This window comes from Cyanistes caeruleus, chromosome 7 (assembly GCF_971803275.1).
Source record: "Cyanistes caeruleus chromosome 7, bCyaCae1.hap1.1, whole genome shotgun sequence".
Classification (NCBI taxonomy): domain Eukaryota; kingdom Metazoa; phylum Chordata; class Aves; order Passeriformes; family Paridae; genus Cyanistes; species Cyanistes caeruleus.
In genome coordinates, this window is record NC_141707.1 from 6,680,816 (window position 1) to 6,702,385 (window position 21,570).

Below are 21,570 nucleotides of genomic sequence, written 5' to 3' on the forward strand. Positions count from 1 at the left end.
GACCCCACAGCCCTCACAGACCGCCACAGACCCCACAGCAATCACTGACCCTGCAACCCTCATTGACCCCACAGCCCTCACAGACCCCACAGCCCTCACAGACCCCCACAGACCCCACAGCAATCACTGACCCTGCAACCCTCATTGACCCCACAGCCCTCAGAGACCCCACAGCCCTCACAGCCCTCAGAGACCCCACAGCCCTCAGAGACCCCACAGCCCTCACAGACCCCACAGCCCTCAGAGACCCCACAGCCCTCAGAGACCCCACAGCAATCACTGACCCCACAGCCCTCACAGCCCTCAGAGACCCCACAGCCCTCACAGACCGCCACAGACCCCACAGCAATCACTGACCCTGCAACCCTCATTGACCCCACAGCCCTCAGAGACCCCACAGCAATCACTGACCCCACAGCCCTCAGAGACCCCACAGCCCTCACAGCCCTCAGAGACCCCACAGCCCTCACAGACCCCACAGCCCTCACAGACCCCACAGCAATCACTGACCCCACAGCCCTCACAGCCCTCACAGACCCCACAGCCCTCACAGACCCCACAGCCCTCACAGCCCTCACAGACCCCCACAGACCCCACAGCAATCACTGACCCTGCAACCCTCATTGACCCCACAGCAATCACTGACCCCACAGCAATCACTGACCCCACAGCCCTCACAGCCCTCAGAGACCCCACAGCCCTCACAGACCCCACAGCCCTCACAGCCCTCACAGACCCCCACAGACCCCACAGCAATCACTGACCCTGCAACCCTCATTGACCCCACAGCCCTCACAGATCCCACAGCAATCACTGACCCCACAGCCATCACAGACCCCACAGCAATCACAGACCCCACAGCAATCACAGACCCCACAGCAATCACTGACCCCACAGCCATCACAGACCCCACAGCAATCACAGACCCCACAGCAATCACAGACCCCACAGCCCTCACAGACCCCACAGCAATCATAGACCCCACAGCCCTCACTGACCCCACAGCCCTCACAGATGCCACAGCAATCACTGACCCCACAGCCCTCACAGACCCCACAGCCCTCACAGACCCCACAGCCCTCACAGACCCCACAGACCCCACAACAATCACTGACCCCACAGCCCTCACAGACCCCACAGCCCTCACTGACCTCAGAGTCCTCACAGACCTCACAGCCCTCTGTAGGAGACCAGAGAAATGACTGACTGGCTCAAAACCACTGGGAATGGCCATTGCTCCATCTCCTGTCCCCTTGAGCCTTAGTTAGCCTCTGGGCCACACTGAAATGATGGTGGCTGACCCATGGCCTGCCCCAAATGGCCGTGACTGACCCATGGCCTGCCCCAAATGGCAGTGACTGACCCACGACCTGCCCCAAACAGCTGTGACTGGCCCATGGCCTGCCCTGAAATGGCGCTGTCTGTCCACATGGCAAACCTTGCCCTGCAAACCCAATCCAGCACCAAAATGATATGTATTCCTGCCCCTGATGGACTTCAGCTGTGAGTTCTCAATTATTTTCAGATTAAATCAATCTGATATTCAAGTACCTTCTAGCAGTGGTATTTATTCAACCACAGATTAATTGCATTTTCATAACAGAGAGGCCTTTCCAAAGTTGGTCCTACTTTCATGCTTGCATAAATTAATTTTAAATCCAGCTTGATATTTTACAAAGCCACATCCTTTGCACCACAGATACAGCACTGTTCTAGCCACCCTGCTTCCCTTTGGCCATTTGATAAATGGTAAATGTTCAAGAGTCCTCTTAACCAAGTATAAACCACTGGTCTAAGCTAATCCTGTTTCTCTACCCCACATTTAGTTCAAGCCCTTTTGAAGAGACAGCTTTGCACAAACATTGTTGGAAGTTCCTCATCCATTGGTAAGCAATGCAAATCCAACAGCACCTATTTTAAGAGGTGTCCAGGCTAATGCAATGTGAGCTCCCACCAATGCCTGCCCAGAACAAACTGGGAGCACTGGAAGAGCTGGCAGGGAGCAGACCCAGCGTGAGCAGCGATGCCTGGAGCTCTTGGCCTCACAACTCAGTGGTTCCCAGTCCAGGCAGTGACAGCAACAGCAGAGCAGGTAAAAGTTCTATTTGTCAAAAACGTGACTGTCACATGAGGGAGTCACAGGGTAGAAGGTGGGGATGCTGTGCTGCTTTCTCATGTGGTTTAGAACATAATTCCCTGTGAAATGCCACAAAGGGAGGCAGGCTGGGCTGTACAGCACATGGGAAGTTGAATTTTAAAAAATCCAGGTGGATCTCTGCATTCTGCTTTTGTTTGTTTTGTAAAAAGACAAGTTTAAGAAACAGCTGGTAAAAAATTATTTATGCAGGGGCCTGGACCCATGGTGTACATCTGCCACAGGAAAGGCTGGTGTGCTGGGCCAGGAGATGCAATTTAGAAAAAATCCTTATTCCTTAGGATACCCAAATTAATTCTTCTCCTCTAAGAAAGAAGGGCAAAGTTTTCCACAGTGTTTGCAGTTCTGCATGCTAAACAGCGTTTGCTTCATGTACTGTATACACAGAGGGTCACATTCACTGCAGAATACAGAAATAAGCAAACAAAATCACATTAAAGGAGATAATCTCTGTTTCATTTAGTTAGCAGCAAACGGACATAACAATATGTTTATATTTGTAAATATAAAGTCTGAAAACATAAAAGAAAATACTGTATAGTCAATTATTATTGGTTTATGCTGAGGATCTTTCAAGGGCCAGTCTGACCTAGAATACACAATTCTTTTAAGAATTTTTAGAAGTCTTTAAAGTAATTCAAACCCAAGTTATGTCAAACCCATCTGAAAATGATGCCACTTTTTTTTTCTTGGGCTTTACAGAGCTGTCTGAATCCAAATGTCAGTGCATTACCCCAAATTTTTATCATGGAGAGTTGAGAAGAAGCTTCATTATATGCAAATATTTAAAAGAGAGCAAAATCTGATTAAAAGCTTCAATTAGAAAATGTAAATATTTAAATATTTAATTAACTGCTGGTTCAAAAAAAATGAATGAGACAGAATGAGACAGTGATGGCAGACATTTGACTTGCTTCCTACCCAAATTCCTCATCTCACGTGGATTTCTTCCCAATATCCAGTCTAACCCTACTCTCTGTCACTTTTGAAGCCATTCCCCCTTGTTCTGTCACCCCAGGCCCTTGTCCCTCTCCATCTTTCCTGTGGACTCCCTTCAGGTACTGAATTTCTTGATGGGTACTGAATTAATTTCCTGATGGGTTTGAAACACTCTCCTAGAGCCAGCCATGATGAAGAACAAAAGGTCTTCTAAAATCTAAGCTTCCCCACGTTTGTTTGGGCGAATTTTACAAGATAGTTTGGGGTTTACTGAGAATCCCTGCACTGGAACAACAAAGAGCAACAGAAGGGATTGTAAAAACAGAACTAAAAAGTCAGCTGTGTGGTAAATCAGAGAATCACAGAATATCCTGGCTTGGAAGGGACACACAAGGATCATTAAACTCTAACCCCTGGCTTACACAGGACAGCCCCAAATTCCACCCTGTGCCTGAGAGTGCTGTCCAAACCAAAGTGGAATGCAAACCTTGAGGCTGGAAGAGAGAGGTCCTGTGGCAGAATGAGCTCATCTCACATCTCAGAATGCAAAGACTTGAAACAAAAGAAGGCAGATTTTCTTGAGCTGTGATTATTTTTAGAGTTAGTAAACTTGAGTGAATTTAGTTTAGAATCTTCAAACAGAATATACATTCACATATAGTGTATTTATTTATGTTAGAGAGAATAGGAAAAACAGGTAATGTCAAGTTTTTAAAGTCAACTTTTGCCTTGATTAAACAAACTTCTAGACTAAGAGATTTTTTTACTGATCTTTTTTCCCCAAAGAAATTATAACTGGAATTTTGATCCAAAAATAACACAGGAAACAATCAGAGAGAAGGAACTGCATTTTGTGTGATTTAGGAGTGCAGAGGCAAACTCCAGCAGCAGCCAGTGCATTTACTGATACTGATGGTTTCTCAGTGCCCATCATCTGCTGCATGTGGCTTTTCTCTGCCCTTGCATTATCAAGGAGTGTGACACCTATTACTGAGTTTTTCTTTGCAAATGATCTCTGATGAGAAATGTGAAATGGTGATGGGAAACTGAATGACACAAACAAGGTGTGACATTTAAAAATTAGTCCTGAATTTGTGGGGTTTTTTTAATCCCACTGAAGGGCCTTGGCTGTGAGACTGTGTCTTTTCTCAAGGACACAGGGATACAGCAACTCAGGAGAGCCACTCTCTTCCAAAACCAGTGCATCTTGAATTTCCTTGACCTTTAACAGTTAAATAAGTCTCTACATATTGCAGCTTCCTCACAGGAAGATCCAGAGGAATATTTTTACTTCTAGGCTTGCTATCTGCTAGACATATTTATCTAGACTTCTACATTAAGAGTATCAGAGTTTGAGAGCAAAAACATTCAAACTGATCAAAATAAAGATGGACTTACCCAATTCTACTCGAATAGCCTCAGAATGTGTTATCTGGTCTGCACATGATGTGTAGAGCAGGCCCAGTGCTAACCATAGGGTCTGTGAGTAACACAGGGAGGATGGCCAAGGAAAGGGAGAACTCCAGGAAACTTGCTTCCAAAATTTGGGAATAACATGACTATGTCAGGGAACTGATGTAGAAGTGAATTCCAGAACAATTTTCCAAGTGATTCCCTAATATCAGAAAGAGCTGTTTGCCAACAAATGAAATGGGGGTATTTTGACCCAGATTCTGTTCCTTGACGCGGCAGAGAGATGGAATGGAATTTTTTACACTTCTAACAGTGTTTGATGGCCTCAAAATGGTTAACTAATGATAATAAATCTGTACTTAAAATGTAATTCAGTTCTGTAATTATATTTCTTATGCATGGAGACAGAAATAAACTAGAGGAAGAACCTATTAGCCCTTTTGCATGTATAATTGAACATGTTTGATATTACTGGGTAACCTTTGTAAGCAACTGGCTTTGAGTTTATGCAAAGAGGTGAACACTTTGAATACATAAATAACAATAAGAGCAGATAGGTTTTCGATTTTGTATTCTGTTCTTTTCTTGTTTGTGTCTGTTAGATGCAGTCAGACATCCCTGGCTTTGTCTGGCTATCCATAGAAACATCTGAGAGATCTGACTTTTTGCAACATTTGGGTGCAGTAATGAATAAGAACTGACATCAAATATCAATATTATTGGCCCAGCTAAATGGTAGCTGACATCCAACTGGACTGCTGAGGAGGTAAACAAAATTGAAATTTTGTTTTTGTTTAAAAACTGTCTGACATTATTTGCCCTTCAGTAAATCAATGGAGGAATGACCTAGATGCTGCTTGCATTTTGGCCTGGGGAGGTAAAATTGGGCAGTTGTTCTCAAGTGTATTTTTTATAGTCTTTTAGGTTTTCCTAATATAACCAGTAATTCTAAAAATATTTTTGTTTGTTTTGGGGTTTTTGTGTTTTTTTTTTTGTTTTAGGGAAACTTGGAAACCACTGTAATGATTCCTAAACCTTCAGATATGACACAAACACAGCATGGCAGACACTTGGCATACTTTTATTTGGACACAAACACATATACACACACACATAAGGGAGCAAACCTTGTTCTACATTAAATTCATGACTCACCCAAGCATCTGTAGTCTTTATACTTCATTAGCATAGGTGATTTACCATTGCAAAGGAGGTACAGAGCTTGCATGAAATACAGTTTGGGCCATACCCCAGTGCAAAATAAATACTTGAAACATTTTTCTCTATGAGGTTATTGTGTTTTGGAAACATGGGAGTAAAAGGGATGGCAACAGTAACTTTTAGGAGGAAAGATGCATTTTTCTATGTCCTCAATTCTAAAGCAACTATGTGAGTTTTGCTCAAATTTTCTCAAGCATTCTGCTGGCAGAGAGCTAGCTTGGAAAATGGCAGGATTTAAATGCTGCTGGAAGTGTTATCTGTTAAGTCCTGACACAACCACAAGTGCAGAGGTTTCTCCAGGGCACTGTGACTCCTGTTTCCCAGCAAGGCAGGACTCAACAAATAGGCACATTCCAGGTGCCAAGCTGGCAGTTCTGTTCCATAGAGAGCGGGCTAATTAGGGGATCTCTGTTCTAATAAGAGTTCTGGCTGCAAACCTTGCCCACTTAACAAAAAAAAACCCCTATTAACTACAGTTTCAGAGGCATGGTGTAGTAAATAACTCAGATTGAATCAGTTTCACAGAGCTTAATGAGGATTTATTCAATTTGTATAAATGCATAATTCTTTTTTAGCTTCTTCTTCACACAATACTCTTCACCAAAAATAGCCCTTAATATTTGGACACATTGCCTGGATGGCTTTCTGATCTTACTAGAAAATTCATTCCTTGTTCTTTTATAATTAGAATTTAATATTTTTTCTGAACTCCTTTTGGCACCAAGCGGCCTGAGACAGGATTGCCACAAGCCCACTGAAGTGATGAAGGAGCCCACTCAAACTGACCTGTGTCCCAGCAGAAAAAGGAGTCAATCCCTTGTGATCTCCCACCATCACAGCTCTGAACCCACAGAGTGTGACCATGTAGGCAACAATTCTGGCAAAGGGATGTGCAGACCCGTGACTTTAGGATATAAGAAAATACATAAATAAACAAACAAATAATTTTTAAAAATCTAAGTAGGGTTTTTTCAGCAATCAGCCTTCAGTTTTGTCATTGTAGACTTCCTAGGCCAGGTATAAGAATTAGGTTGGACACCCTGGTAGTAATGTTGCACTTTGTCCAAACAATCCATGATCAATGTCCAAAATATTTTCCATGAAAGTATTGTTGAAAACTGTTTCTATAAAAATATTTTTCCTCCTAAAAGATGTACTTTTAACAAAAATATTGACACTCAAAACACCTTAATCAGCTTGCTTAGGGTGGAATATCTTAATTTTTTGGTGAGCAAGCACTAGAGGGTAAGAAAATGGTTCTCAAGTGCTATATTTGGCTGAAATATAGCACTTGCTTTGCTAGCAAACCAGTGGGACAACTGTTACTTGTATAACTCAGGGCCACTACTTAACTTTTCAATAGCAGTTACCTTATACAACTGCAATCACAGCCTCTGAAGTTATGTTCCTCACTCTCTTTGACCAGTGCTGCACCAAACATTTCCATTTTCACTAATTCAGTCCCTGAGAATATCAACCATTGATTTTAGTCTAGAGTTAATGGAATATTCCTTACCAAAACTACATGCTTATCTGGAAGGTTATCAGCACGTGGTCCTTCAGCATCCTGCTAATCATTACAGGTCACATGAGGCCCTTTGTAAATTAATACCCACATTAAAGACAGTGCTGTGGTATCTCTGCAGTGTTTCCCTTGCCACGCTTGCTCCTGTTAAATACTCTCTGTTCCCCACCACAGTGTCTCAGGGCACTGAGAGGCAGGTTGTGCCTGTCAAATATAGACAGATGCACATGGCCAAGAAAGAATTAAGATGCCTTGGGAATTCCAGTTCCCCTCCCTGACATGAGCTTATCCCATACCTTCTGCTGTGCCAGCCCCTGGGGGTTGCCCTACAAACACACAGGGCTGGCAGAGCAGTTGGCAAAGCAGCAGCTGATACTGAGCAAGGGGAGAATATTCAGGATCTCCTGCAGGAGAAATTAGTACCTTGTTCTGTCTGTAATGAAGGTGTCAGTGGCAGCACAGGGAGCAGGAACACCACAAAGTTATTTTTCAGGAAAGATGGTCTCTGAGAGAAAAAGCCGCTAGTGGCAGCAGAAACCAGCACATGCCTCAGCATTTCCACATGTGTTTTAAAGAGCAGTGTGGCCAGGAGAGCTGCAGGAATCATACATCACAAATGTTTGGGTCATTTCAGATTATTTCATATGGCCTCTAAGAGCCATTTAGGAGAAATTCCTCCCCTTCCAAAGTTACCATTCAGACAGCAGTCTGTCACCAATCCCGGTCAAAATGTCCTTTCAGACAACAACTATAAATTAACCAGCCAGGTTCCCCTAAAAACTAACCAAAAATTACATTTAAATAAAGTAATCAGCGATCTCAACAGAGGAGGATGGCTTAGACATCATACAATGATCAAAGGAGGAAGGAGGGAGCAGCAAGGAGGGGGCAGCTCTATTGTAACAGGCACTGGGGCTCTGGTCTGGCTGGCAGGTGGAGCCACTCTGAGCCACCACTGATGCTGAGTCCAGCCCCAGAGCTCTCTGTGTCACCAAGGAGCAGGACAGTATGGGCCAGAGCAAGGAACATGATGGTTAAAGGGAAGAAAAAAGGAAATTCACATGCAGAACTTACCTTCTTGTTGAATGTAGCGTGATTACAGGAATGCACATGACCCTGGAATGTGTAAACACGGAGACCCTAGGAATGAAACAAAAAGAGAGCATTTACATAAGTTACAGCAATGTAAGTAATTCTGTAGCCTTGGTGTCAACAGGAAGACCTTGATTTTATGACTGTGTGAAAATCAAGACACACTGTGTGCTAAAAGGCCAGCTCCTGGTTGCTAGAACAGGAATGCATTTTGCACTATTGCTAAGGATGTATCTCCTTACTAGCCAGCAGGAAAGGTGCATTCAAATATCCCCAAGTAAATCCATCTCCCTGGCTGGAAGGCTGGAATTAGAAGGGGGAATCACTCCTTCCACAACACTTAGCTCTTGCTCTCAGGCAGTGAGTGAGTACATGTCTCTTGATATTCCTCACCCATCATTAAAGGCTTCCTTAAGGAATCAGAGGCATGAAATCAAAATTAATTATCTTTTGTCATTTCCCACATTAAGCCACAAGTGACCTACATAGTGCAGTAACATATGTCAGATGTCATCACTGATATTTGGCTTGTTCTCTCAGTACAGGAGCCATCCAAGCACAGTATCTCCTAAAAAACCTGAAATCTTCAGGATGCTAAGACAGGAGTATTGAAAATAGATGCCCTTCTCTGTTTTCATAAGAAACCACTGGCTTCATGGGTTAAAAAATACTTCCTGTTAAAAGTGAAGCCCAGCTTGGAGCAGTGCAATCATATGCTGAAGAACAAATTTTCACTCTAAGAAAGCATTTTATTAACACTGCAATTGAAAGACAGTTTGTTGCATTTTTCTGGAGAGTTGAAAAAACTCAAACACAAGGTCTGAAATTCCACAATTCATCCTGGTCCTGGCTAAATCTCAGGAGCAGGGGTAACATAGGTTAATCACATCTCTGCCATGCTTTTGGAGTTTATATCAGCTTAATCCCATTTTTATTTTCCTGATGAAAAAAAAAAGAAATCACTCCTACTCTGACATAAGAAATTGGAATTTTCTTTTTCACTGACAAAACCTCCTACATTTTATCACCAGCATGTCTAGCAGCATATTCTCACTGCTTGCAACAAGCCCTTTCAGAAAGCAGTTAATGAGGTTTGACCACAAAGTAATTCTGGAGGGACACTCCTCGATAATGCTCTGTGGTTCATATTATATCTCTGAACCACTTAGGAGAACTCAGTCCAACAAAGCAGCAGTTGAAGGGGATTACACTGTTGTTGTAAATATCTCAGGGGTTAAGAGCAAAGAGGGAAGGGAGCTGTTGAGGCTGAAGAGCAGTGTTGACGCTGGAACATATGGGGATTCATTATCTGCAGATAAATTCCAGTGGAAAATTAGAAGACAGTTCTTGAACAGTGAGATACAGAAACTTACTCAGCTCCAAGTAGTGGGGATGAAAAAAATCTCATTACTATAAGAAGCTGCTTGAAAAGTCTGGAAATAAATGACCTTCTCCTGTATGTGATCTTTTGCTGGGACTTGGAGACCAAGGAGGCTCTTTCCAGTCTTGCTCATATGGCATTAGAATACAAATCTCTGATAAAGCCCAGCATTTAGTGCTGCACAGAATTCCTTTTGTTTAAAAAAATGTCACCCAAAGAAGGGAGCAGGCAACTTTGGCAAGTGCCATTTTGTATCTCATTGTGTTTTGCATTTACCTCTCTTGTGCTGAAGTAATTTCTGCTCCAAGGCCACATGGCTATTGTGATCATACTAGGAAATTGGTATTATTCCCATGAAAGGATTGCAAGGCAACAAGAGAAAAAGGCTCTGAACTATTAAAAGCTCTGTATTTAAAGAGCACACCATCCACTTTAAGCATAAAAAGGTCACCACAGCACAGTTCTTGAGTCCTCCCTAGTTTTCAACAGTTATGAGGGTAAAGAGTGCTAAAAAACCCACTCCAAAACCCCTGCATATTTATAAGTTCAATATTAGATATAGGCTGGATAACAGGGAAAGGTTCTTCCCCCAGAGGATGCTGGGGCACTGACCAGGCTCCCCAGGGAATGGGCACAGCACCAAACCTGACAGAGCCCAAGGAATGTATGGACAACACTCCCAGGGACAGGGTGGGATTGCTGGGGTGTCTGTGCAGGGCCAGGAGCTGGATTGATGATCCCAGTGGATCCCTTCCAGCCCAGCAGATTCTGTGATTCTGTGATTTCTAAGTAATAAAACATGAACCAATAAATGCTGATACAAGGAAAATGTAAACAATTACTTTTTAATTACAAATTCACTGCTGGAATAGAAATGCGATTACACAAAATTCCCTAAGACTGACAGGCAAATTAATTTGATAAAGGTAAGAGGATAGGAGACAAAGATAACATAAGCAGTCTAGTGAGAAAAAGTGTCAAGGACATGAGATATATCTTGTGGCCCAGCAGTGATATCGATTGCACCCAGCCCATGGTAACAAACCAAGTGTGGGTGCATGTTTTGCATGTTAAAAGTAGCCCTTGTAAAATAACTGCTGCTCAGCAGGGTGTACTATTTACCCTCAGACACTCTCAAATACCAGTACACACACACTAACCTTTCCACAAACACAGAAAAAGCATTCCACAAACCAGTGGAAAAAAGAAAACCACATGGATGCCCCACAAAATGGATGTTAACTTTCAGCTTTCCCTCCATAAGTCAATTCAGTATAAGCCCTCTGAACAGGATTTTAATAAAAGTAATAATAATGATAATAAAAGTAGACAAAGATAATAAAAAGAGACAAAGGTAATGGTTCTGAAAAGTGTTTCTCAATACTATCAGAACTTAATTTCCAAAATGCCACTTTATTTTTATTCAGTGCACAGCTTGGGTTTTCTTTACCAACAATGGGAAATCTGAGTTTTGCAAACATAAAAACAAATCTAGAAAGCTACTACTTAACTGTGGCTCAGGAAAAAAACAAATAGTAATAGACATTCTGTGGGCCAGAATTCAAGCTAACACCGAGCTTTCAGCACCAAGAGCTCAGCAGTAAGTCGGTGAAATCCCTTTTGCACAGGCATTCTGCTTTTCAGAAAAATTTAATTTTTTAAAATTATAAATTATATTTAATTATAATTATATTTAATTATAAAATAATCCACTGTAGCACCACCAATGCTTCATGCAGTGTGGAAATGAACAGGGTGCCCACAACCACTTGGGTGCATCTGCCATTTCAATGAATTTCTTTAGGATTCAAGTTGAGCAAGAACAAACATTTGGGACTTTTATCACAAGGAAAAGAGCAGGTAAAAAGAAGGAGATTGACATTATGACAGTTCTTAGTTAGGGGAAAATTATGGTTCTTTTCTGTAGCCTGAAGGTCTCACTGACCATCACCGTTTACAGAGGGAACAATCACAAACTGAGAGCAGGAACAGCAACAACACCAGAGCAGAAATCTGAAACTGGAAAAAGGCCCATTTCCCCCACCTCTAACCCATGGGGTCTATCCAGTCTCATTGCATGGGACACTCCAGCAGTATAAATCATGGAAAACACATTATTATTGTCAACTGAGTATTGATGGAAATATTAATGGAGGAAATCTGAGTTCCATTCCCTCCTTGAGCTATTGTCCAATTACATTAATAACCACACATTCTTCCTCTGCGGGAAATACACAGATTACAGCAACATTCAAAGAACACAAAATAAAAAGTGTTCTGCATCATTGAGGTTTTGGGGTTTTGAAATTATTATTCACACATACACACACATATAATTTTCCAATCTGAAATCCAGAAATTAACAGTAGAATCAATGGTTAGAAACACCCTGGCATTATGCTGTGGAGCCTATCAAGTTCTCAGCTTCCCCTGAATGCAGGTATTAATTGCCTGCCTTGGACTGGAGCTACCTAAAAAACTCCTGAGAGGGAAAACATTCCTTGGTTAGAATGAAATCTGGTATTGTGGAAAAGCAGCCTGATCCTTGGAGCTATGGATCTGCAAGCAGTAATCCTGCTGCAAAGGTAGTTAAACAAGGTTTCTAAATTCAAATTATTTTTTGTTCCTACTTTCAAAGGATAAAAGCCCAAGATTTGGGAATCAACAGTAAAATTTTGCTGTAAATCCTCCCTATTGTGTATCCACATAGATACAGGAATACCAGGGTAAGACAAGACGGGATGAAGACAATCATAATTAATTTTCTTCTTTGCTTCTTTGCATTGCAATAATTAAGTTCAACCTTTAACTATGTAACACAGCAGCTGAATCCTCCTATACTTTTTTTTTTTTTAAATCACCATTTCAGCAGCAACAAAATAAAACCCCCAAACTTAACAAACCATACTGCAAGTACTTCTGGAGAAAACACACAGCCAAAACCAGTAGGGCATCATGTTTCTCAAATTCTGCTCTTTTGTTTTTCTTTCTGGATTTTGAATGCCTGGCTGTACATGAACACCTGACACGAACAAACTTACTTTGCAAGTCCAGAATCAGGATAACAAATCCATTACATCAAGCTGGGTGTAATATCCTTGTCACAATAGGTAATTATGAGCTTGATATGAGCTTTTAGATAACATTTGAGTGTGAGATTTATCTAAACAGTGTTTAAATAGGAGATTTATTTGTAATTTCTTGGTTCATTTAGAAATTAACTCAAAGAAATAATGTTCATTCAGAAGGACTAAACTGAGAAAAGTGTTCAAACCATGAAACACTCATCTGTGGAAATGTTCACCTTATTCTCTTTATTAAAAACAAACAAAACCACCCAACAGTTCTTCATGAAAGGTTTAATTGTATTTGGGGGAAAATTAAAGTTCTGAGCTTACACAGGTAGAATTTTCCCAGCAAATCAAACACTGTAATGCTTTGGAAGCTCCCTTGGCTGAACTTGAACTTTTCCTAAAGCAAGGAGTGTTCAGTGTACTGTGATTTCTGGCTACTGACTCACTGGGAAGCTCTAACCTCCTTCCTTGTTGGACCTGTACAAGAGTTTCCATTTTCATAGCAAAGTGCAAAATTAAAATTGTGCATCCTTCTTATTCCCATGCCTTATCCACAACATGGCCTGTCAGCCTCAGCCAGCACAGGGGAGCTCCATAGGGAATGTGGCAGATCCAGCAGATCCCCCGTCCTCCTGTGCCAAAGGAAATCACCCACATCCTTGCCATGAAATGAGTGCATGGAGACATCAAAAGGGACTTGGATCTCTTCATGAGAGCAAAAGGTTATGTTTAGGAGAGAGAAAACTCATTTTCATGGGTTATGATGGGTAAACACAAAAATTGTCAGCTCCTTCTAGCTCTGCAAGACAGCTCCTTCCTCTCCCAGCCCATACCAACCACATGAGGTTCAACAAGGGAAAGTGCACCCAGGCTGAGGCAACCCTGCGTGCATGGACACACTGGGGAATGAGATGCTGGAAAGAGGCACCACAGAAAGGGACCTGGGGATCCTGGCCAGTTGGATCTGAGTCAGCAGAGCCCTGGAGCCAGGAGGAACATCCCTGTCCTGGGGAACAGCCTGGCCAGGGAGGGGATTGGCCCTCTCTGCTCTGGGCTGGGGGCAGCTTTGGGTTCCTTAATGTAAGAAAGATATTATGCTATCAGAAAGCATCTAAAGGGCAACAAAGATGGTGAAGGGCCTTGAGGGGAAGCTGTGTGAGGAATAGCTGAGGGCACTTGGTCTGTTCAGCTGGAGGAGATGGGGGAGAGACTCATCGGGGCCTGAAACACTCTTGTGAGGGGAAGAGGAGGGGCAGACATTGACCTCTGCTCTGTGGGGACCAGTGACAGGACCCAATGGAATGGCCTGAAGTTGTGTCAGGGGACATTTGGGTTGGATATTTGGGGAAGATCCTTCCCCCAGATGATAAGGGGCATTGAGCAGGCTCCCCAGGCAATGGTCACAGCCCCAAGGCTGCCAGAGCTCCAGGAGTCTTTGGCCAATGGTCTCAGGCACAGAGTGCTGGGGTGCCTCTGCAGGACCAGGAGTTGGACTCTGTGATCCTTGTGGGTCACTCCAGCTCAGGCTATTCTGTGTTAATAACTCATTCCAGCAGCCCCCTGCACATCCCTGGCTCTGTGTGTGTCCCCCAGGCCAGCCCTGCTTGCAGCCAGAGCCGCTCTCTCCATCTGCCCCCTCCTGTTCCACCCAGAGGGCTGCACTCCCAGCAGGGCAGAACTGCATCCATCTCTCATGGGCACAATCAGTGCAGTGTCTGAGCAGTGAGCACAGAGCAAATCTGGAGAGCAGTTTCACCATCTGTCACCACAGGGTTTACTCCATAAACTCGAGCACAGAACCGTCAGTGCAAAGTTTGCTTCTGTTCTCGTCACTTGGAATGGACCCTGGGGGGAAGAATCACACAGAGAAGGTTTCTGGGTGTTAGACCATGGGTAAGGCCAGGGCATTACTCAGATCCCTTCCTTGGGAATAAAAAAAATCTGGGATTTTTGTCCCAGATCCCTTCTTTAGGGAATAAAATTAACTTGCCACCATTTGTGTGCTCTGTTACACGAGGATTCACAGAGGCAGGTGTGTGCACCAAAACTGAAGTACATCAGCTGATGGGCTCATTTTTAAAAAAAACTTTATTCACTACATCTTCCCAAAGAAATGGAAAAGAATTTTGAATCTCTTTAAAATGCATGAACTTCTATAACAACTTTCATACAGTGATACATTAAAAACTCAAGAAGCAGCATTTTTCTAAATCTGGTAGGTAATAAAAACTAGAAAGAGAGCTCTGCCTGCCAGCTAAGCCCAACACCATGCTTTTCATCACAGACCAGCCTTTCTTTCACTTCACAGTTAGTAACATCTGCTATTAAATATATCAAAAAAACTTAATTAACCTTGCTCTGGAATACCCCTGAATTACCTCATTTGTGTAGATCTCAACTTTCACCTGAATCTGGTATTAATACACCTTTTGCACTGATGATGCAGGCATATTAATTTTTCATAATTGGGACGAGAAGTATGTTTCTAGGCCAAGACCTTGTATGCTAAATCTGTTCAAAGTGAACCTCTGAGGCTCTCCTAAAAAACCTTAAAAACAGGAGTTTATAGTAGAAATGCTGACAGATTATATTCTTGCCAGCAGAATATAACCTGACTCTAAGATAAATGTTTCATGAATTAAAAAAGTTAAAAAAAGCTCCTCTGTTCAGCTTTGTTCTCTAGATGAAAGTGAATTATCTTTTTGTCTTCTACTGACACTTGGATTTTTGTACTGCAGTCTGCAGAAAGCTGAAACCACAGGCAGTATTTAAACAGACATGACCATGTGGGATTCTCTCGTCACTCAACTCCTGTAAGAGACATCAAACTTCCAGCTGCATAAGGAGGAACAAAGGTTTTATGGGAAGCAGATCCTTGCCTGTAACTGTGAACAGGGAGAAATGTCACATGCAGTTGAAGAGATCACACATGAGCACAGTCCCACCTGCATGGCCCTGAAAGGACAGGCAGGAAGGGCAGGAAGAAATGCCTTTGCTGGACCCATCATTCCTCTACAAGAAAATAAACAGTATCAAGAAATCCCTCCAAGATATTGAAATTCTTTCAGTGAGAGCAGAGCTGTGTATTACTGCCCTGGTTGGTATTGGCAGATGGGTTCATTAGCAGAAGCTGCTGATCAGACATCACCCTGCCAGCACCAGGAAAGCCAAATTCCACAACTGCATTCCTCCTCTCCGGTGTAACTCCAGGAATTTCAATGTTCCAGGCAGGGATGGCCAGGGAAATCCTGCTGTGAGTAATGTGCTGGAGCTCGTTACCTGCAGATTAACCCCAAAGCTTTGCAGCACTTTCAATTAACTTAGCATTCCATTGCTTTGCAGAACAGACCAGCCATTTCCAGGAGAGCAGTGCCTGAATGATAGGAACCTAGTAGGGCTGCCTAAAATTAAACACCATGAACTTTATTGCTTTAATGTAAAAAAAAAAGATCAAAAAGATGAATTATAAATGAGGAGAAGCTTCTGGTGGAATACAACTGGAAAAGTTACAAGTGTAGTGCAAGCCTAGAAAAAATACAAAATCATTTCTGTTGGCTTTGAAAATTAAATTATACAAAGGCAGAATAAAACAATGAATACTTAATTTAATTATATATAAGAAAAAGTGAGAGCACTACATGTGGGAAATAATTTCCTCCTTATCTATGAGACTATGAGAAGTTGCATATGTGTCTGAAGGGCTTTAGTGCTCTTAAAAACTGAAGCTAAATTTTGGCCAAAATACCAAATTGTTATCTTCTGTGAATTCCTATAGGACAATTATTTTCTTTTCGTATAGCAGGAGAAAGGAAAAGCTAAGGGCTTTTACTGCAAAAGCCAGTACAGAGACAAAAGCAGGTACATACACAAGTGTGTTTATTAAGTAAGACAAGGAAGGTGGCCCAAACATTAAAAAAAAATAAAAAATTCCTTCTCTTCAAAGAGTCAACATAAATCAAGAGTAAGCCAGAAAGATCAAAGTTCTTACTTGTCTGACAGCCACTGGGAGAGGGTTTACTTCCATGGGAATAAAGGAATTTGTAAGACTGCTGCATTCACAGTGTGAATTTTGTTCTGGCAGTCACCACACATCAGATGCATCTCAGCCAGGTTTCAAATGGCAGATGCACAGCAAAAAAGATCAAAATAAGAACAACAAAAAAGGACAAACCTAACAGAACATGGCTGCAGCTCTGCTGAATAGCTTAGCAAAGGCAGGCTCTTCTTTGATCTCTATTTCTACATTAACCAACAGGATGGGAATTGACTTCCCAAAGAAGGGGGGTTGGCAAAGAAACCAGGATCTGAATGGAAGGGGAAAGCACATCACCTGCTCACCATGATCTGCTTTTCCCAGCTACTGCTGCTTTGGGAATAACAGCATTGTTGACCTGAATGACCAGGATCAGAGAAGAGAATCCAGACTATTTGTCTAGAAACACTGAAGAAGTTATTCATTGGAAAAAGAAGTCCCTGCAAGAAAAAAAAAAAAAAAGAAAAAAAAAGAAAAAAAAAGAAAAAAAAAAGTGACTGTGCAGTTTAAAAAAAGTCTTTAGGTATCAAAATTAAAATTAAAAAATCACCAGTGGAAGAGGAGAAAACATTGCAATCAGCTCTTATAAACACACTGTCCACAGATTGTCTACACCAGATCCTGCTTCCACCATCTACAGATTCTGAGTGAAAGGAAAAAAAAAAATATTGTAAAAGCCCATCAAAAATATTCCAAATCTTCTGCAATTTCAAATTCAGAGCTCTGTAAGTATTTGAAATCAAATTCACACCAACATTTTCAACAGTAGAGTTTTCTAGAGAAAAAAGGAAGTATTGCAAGAAGGTCTGGGCAGTGATGGGATTAGTTCTATTTTTAGGAAGTTCTGCTGGATATCTAAGCTTTATTTTTCATCACAGCACTGCTATTCCAAATAAAAACCTGTATTCAGTCCTGATACAAATGGAATTAGGCAAAACACCAATTTTGAAATTTCTACAGGCTTTAAAGAGTTTATTGATCACTCCACAACATAATTATTTTAATCAGTAAAAATATACTCTAGTGGTTTAGTTTTGTTAAGTTTACTAATGTTTCCCAATAAACTTAATGACTGAAAAGATATAGGAACAAATATAGTTTTTAATCCATCAATACTAGCACCAGAACTGGGTGACTGGACTTACAGGACCAGAGCATGCAGCTATTTATGTCACCTTCAAAGAAGCAGGAGTAGAGGGGTTAACTAGTAAATCTTTAGTGGGAATACCCCATAATAAAATTAAAAAATTAAACATATGTCATTAAAAAGTTACACATATGTACATAATTACATAATCCTTCATCTGCAAGAAGCTGTCAAATAAGAAAAATATTCTGAAAAATCATGCCAAAGCAACGTGAAATTTTCCAAGAATGCTTTTGTCAGGAGTGATAACATTTAGCAACAGAGAGGCAAGGGCTCTTTACCTGTTTTAGCACTGTTTTCCCTAGATATTCATGTCCTGGCAAAAGACTGCAGCCACACTGAAGAGGAGAAAAACTTCTGGCAGCCTTTGCAGAGGCTTCTCATAAAATTACACCATGATTACATTACTTCTTAAATTAAAAAAAAAAGTTTCTCACAAAGTTCAGCCTGTCAGTTTTGCCAGGATTAGATCTGGGACCAAATGTAACTATGAGTGAGCTGAGTGCTGTATAAATATTAGCTCCATTATTCAAACAGCTCGCAGGACACCGCCAGCTTGATTTTACAGTCACAAAATCTCCCTGTGAAATCTCTGCCCTGGGATATCTCCCCAGGAAAGGAAGGGCTGTGCTCCTTGAGCAGCAAGGAGATGTAAACAGCAGAGTACCAGTAAAGGAGCCTCAGACAAAAGAACTCCAGCCTTGGGGTTGTTGAGTTATTAACAGCAGCCGGCTCTGTAATTGTCGGTGAAATAATCTCATTGACACATACAAGTTAGGAAATAGAGGGCTCATTAACAAAGCCTCCAGCCTTTATTAGATCATATAAATAACCAAGAGCGCCTGCAAAAGATCGATTACAGCCTTTAAACGTTTACTGAATCAGTGTTTAATTAAGACAATTTTAATATGCAAATCAAGCCTAATTATCATCATTTGTTAATGTTAGTCTGCCTGAGTTCTAAACAACTACAGCTGCAAATATGGTAACACCATCATATTTCTCTTGGTTTTTTTTTCCCCTACAAAGGACTGCAGAGGAAACAATCGAGTTGCACTCCCCGTGTGTATGAATGGTTTCAACACCACATTTCCATCTACTGTTTGAAGGTCAAAAAAGTGCTCAGTGTAGCACAAAATGGAGTGGAAATGTTATGCATTTCTTCACCCACTATTCTGCAGAGTGCTTTAATTAATGTATTTCCTACCCCAACCCCTGTGGGAGCTTCTTTTCATGAATATCTGCCCTTGTTCCACGCAGTGATTGAAGGTGTAGGTCTCTAACACAGGCCTTTGCCACTCAGAAACTGATATTGGGATTCTTTTTCTCTTCCTATTTCCTCTGCCCTGGGAATGGTAACCTTCCTATGCCACAGCACTATGGCAAAATCTCTGGAAATGAAAGTGTGAAGCCTGCAAGAGAACAGCACAGCCTTCAGCATTGTGATGGGAGGAGCAGCCAGGAACAACACAAATGTCTCTGCTCTGATTCTCCAAGAAGTCAAATTAAAGCCTCAAACCCCCCAGGAATTTGTTTTGAGAAAGAGGGTGCAGGAGCAGCAACCCAATCCTGGTAGAAATCATTCCCCTTTCCTGGCACTGCTGCTCTCCTGATGCCACAATGAGCTGCACAGATTAAAATGAAGGAAGGGAACCACTGCCTGCTGGGCACTATTGATTTGTTGTTGAATGCTTACACTGACAGCGGGGGAAATATGAAACGTTCCTGTTTGCAACGTTTCACACTATAGAAAGTCACTTCTTTGTTTTTCTTTGCCATTATGTTTTCTTTCCTCACATTCCCACTGCTTTGGAATCCTGTAGTTGCCAAGCCCTCAGCTGACTGAGGGCAAAACTAAAGATTTCTGTTTTTACTTTCTGTAATATATTCAGTGTTTCTAAGGAAAAGAAGGAAAAAAAGGACATGCAGTTACCAAAGGCCATGAGTCTTTCAAGACAGAATGAATGTAATAATCAAAGGAGCAATCAAATACAAGAGACAACTTGAAAACCCCCAGTTAAACTGGGAGCAGAATGGCTTTCACCAGCATTTGGACTGGCTGGTGGATGAAAGAACACCCTACAGGAACCACATTTGGGTTCATCTGGGTAGAGATCTGTCAGCAAGTCACTTCACAGCTTCTTCTTGAAAGGTCTTCTCTACAGACAGCCTTAGAGAACAGGGTATGTCCAAAAAAATCGGGGCATGTTATTGCCCACACAGCAAGTTCACACCAAAGCTGGGTCAGGCTAGAGCACAAATTTGGGCTGGGGGACAAATCTTTAAGTAGGAGGAGCCCCTGGACTGTGTGAACTGGAGGCAGTGAAGAGCCAAGGCTGGAGAAGAGGCTCTGAGACACAGGCAGGTACCAATTCCCTGTGTTCCCAGTATGTCCCCAGGGGAATTGTGCAGGGGCAGGGGGCTCCCACATGGACTAGCAACAGCTTTGGGAGCTGTGGGTGCTTGTGGTGAATACCTGAACCTGAGCAAAGCACAGGAGTTTGAACTGAATCAGGGAGAGCCTGGGATTTTTAGTCTTCTGAAGTTCTCCAGTAGCTGTAAGGAAAGATGTTGACAGTCTCTTACTTATCCCTCATTAGAAAAAATGGCCAGGATTTTTGGAGCTGGAATTCCAGTGGGACTGTGTGTAAGGAGTGAAACAAGCACACTTTCAGGAAATACCTGCAAATCCAAGAGCGGGGAAGAAGGACTCAGGCACATGTAGTAGGCTTGGTGGAGAAGTTCCATGCTCAGACATGGAAAACAAACACTTACACCATGGAGTTATTCCACCAGGACTAGGGCAGGGAAGGGAAAATCAGAGGAGCACTTCAGTTCATTCAGACCTCCCCTCAGCACTGCAATGCTGTCTTGGCTGGCTTTGCACAGGGGATGTTTCCCCAAGAGTCACCAGCCCTGATGTGATGTGATGGGAGAATTCATGGCTGAGAGATCTCATTTTCCCAGTCACCCTCAGGCTACTCAAGTAACACTGACAAGAGACTTCCTTTTCTGCCCCAGCTGTAACTTCCCACCACGGGAAGTGCTGTGCCCTGGTACATCTGCTCCAGTTTTCCCATCCACTGACATACAAAACCAGCTACAAGTGAGGAAAGTTCTCCTACTGAACAGTTTCTCTGCTGTCCCCACTCTTGGTTCACGTTCTCCAGTTTAAACTTGCTATTCATATCAAAAATACATTTTGACATCTTGTGTGTTCCCATTATATGCAGTCAGATGTTCATTCACTTTGTATCCTGTTAAAGGTGATGGAAAGTTACCAACATTCCCAAACCCCCTCCTATCTCAGCAAGATGAAACAATTCCTGAGTCAGATATGGATCTGATAACTTCCCGAGATACACAGACATATCTCAAAGCAGGTATGACTGTCAAAACACAAAGAGCTTTACAAATTAATTCAGAAAAAAAAAAAAGATCTGCAATAGACATGCACATCAACAGCTCTGCTCCAGAGCAATGTTCAGGCATCTTCCAAATTAAATGGTACTTCTTATGCAGAGATCTTCTCTGGGCTCAACCATTTGAACATCCAGGTTCAAGAACATTGTTAAAAGAACTCTGCAGGT

The 21,570-nt window shown here is 42.1% G+C and overlaps 1 protein-coding gene and 1 long non-coding RNA gene across 5 annotated transcripts in view; one reads left to right on the forward strand and one right to left on the reverse strand.

Annotated features, from left to right (window-relative positions):
* The window catches only part of SPAG16 (sperm associated antigen 16), a 358,732-nt gene that overhangs the window by 109,082 nt on the left and 228,080 nt on the right, over nt 1-21,570 (reverse strand). For 2 of the 4 annotated variants that reach the window (XM_086896301.1, XM_086896300.1), the window contains 2 exons: nt 17,139-17,273; nt 8,328-8,393 (listed from right to left, as the gene is read on the reverse strand). In XM_086896301.1, the coding sequence (XP_086752427.1) occupies nt 8,328-8,393; nt 17,139-17,273 (201 nt within the window). The remainder of the gene's footprint in view (nt 1-8,327; nt 8,394-17,138; nt 17,274-21,570) is intronic. The other 2 variants (XM_023930625.2, XM_023930624.2) reach the window with 1 other exon arrangement.
* Nucleotides 826-4,938, forward strand: LOC147652160 (uncharacterized). Its single transcript, XR_015288852.1, has 2 exons — nt 826-1,503; nt 1,827-4,938. It is a non-coding gene; the product is annotated as an uncharacterized LOC147652160 (long non-coding RNA).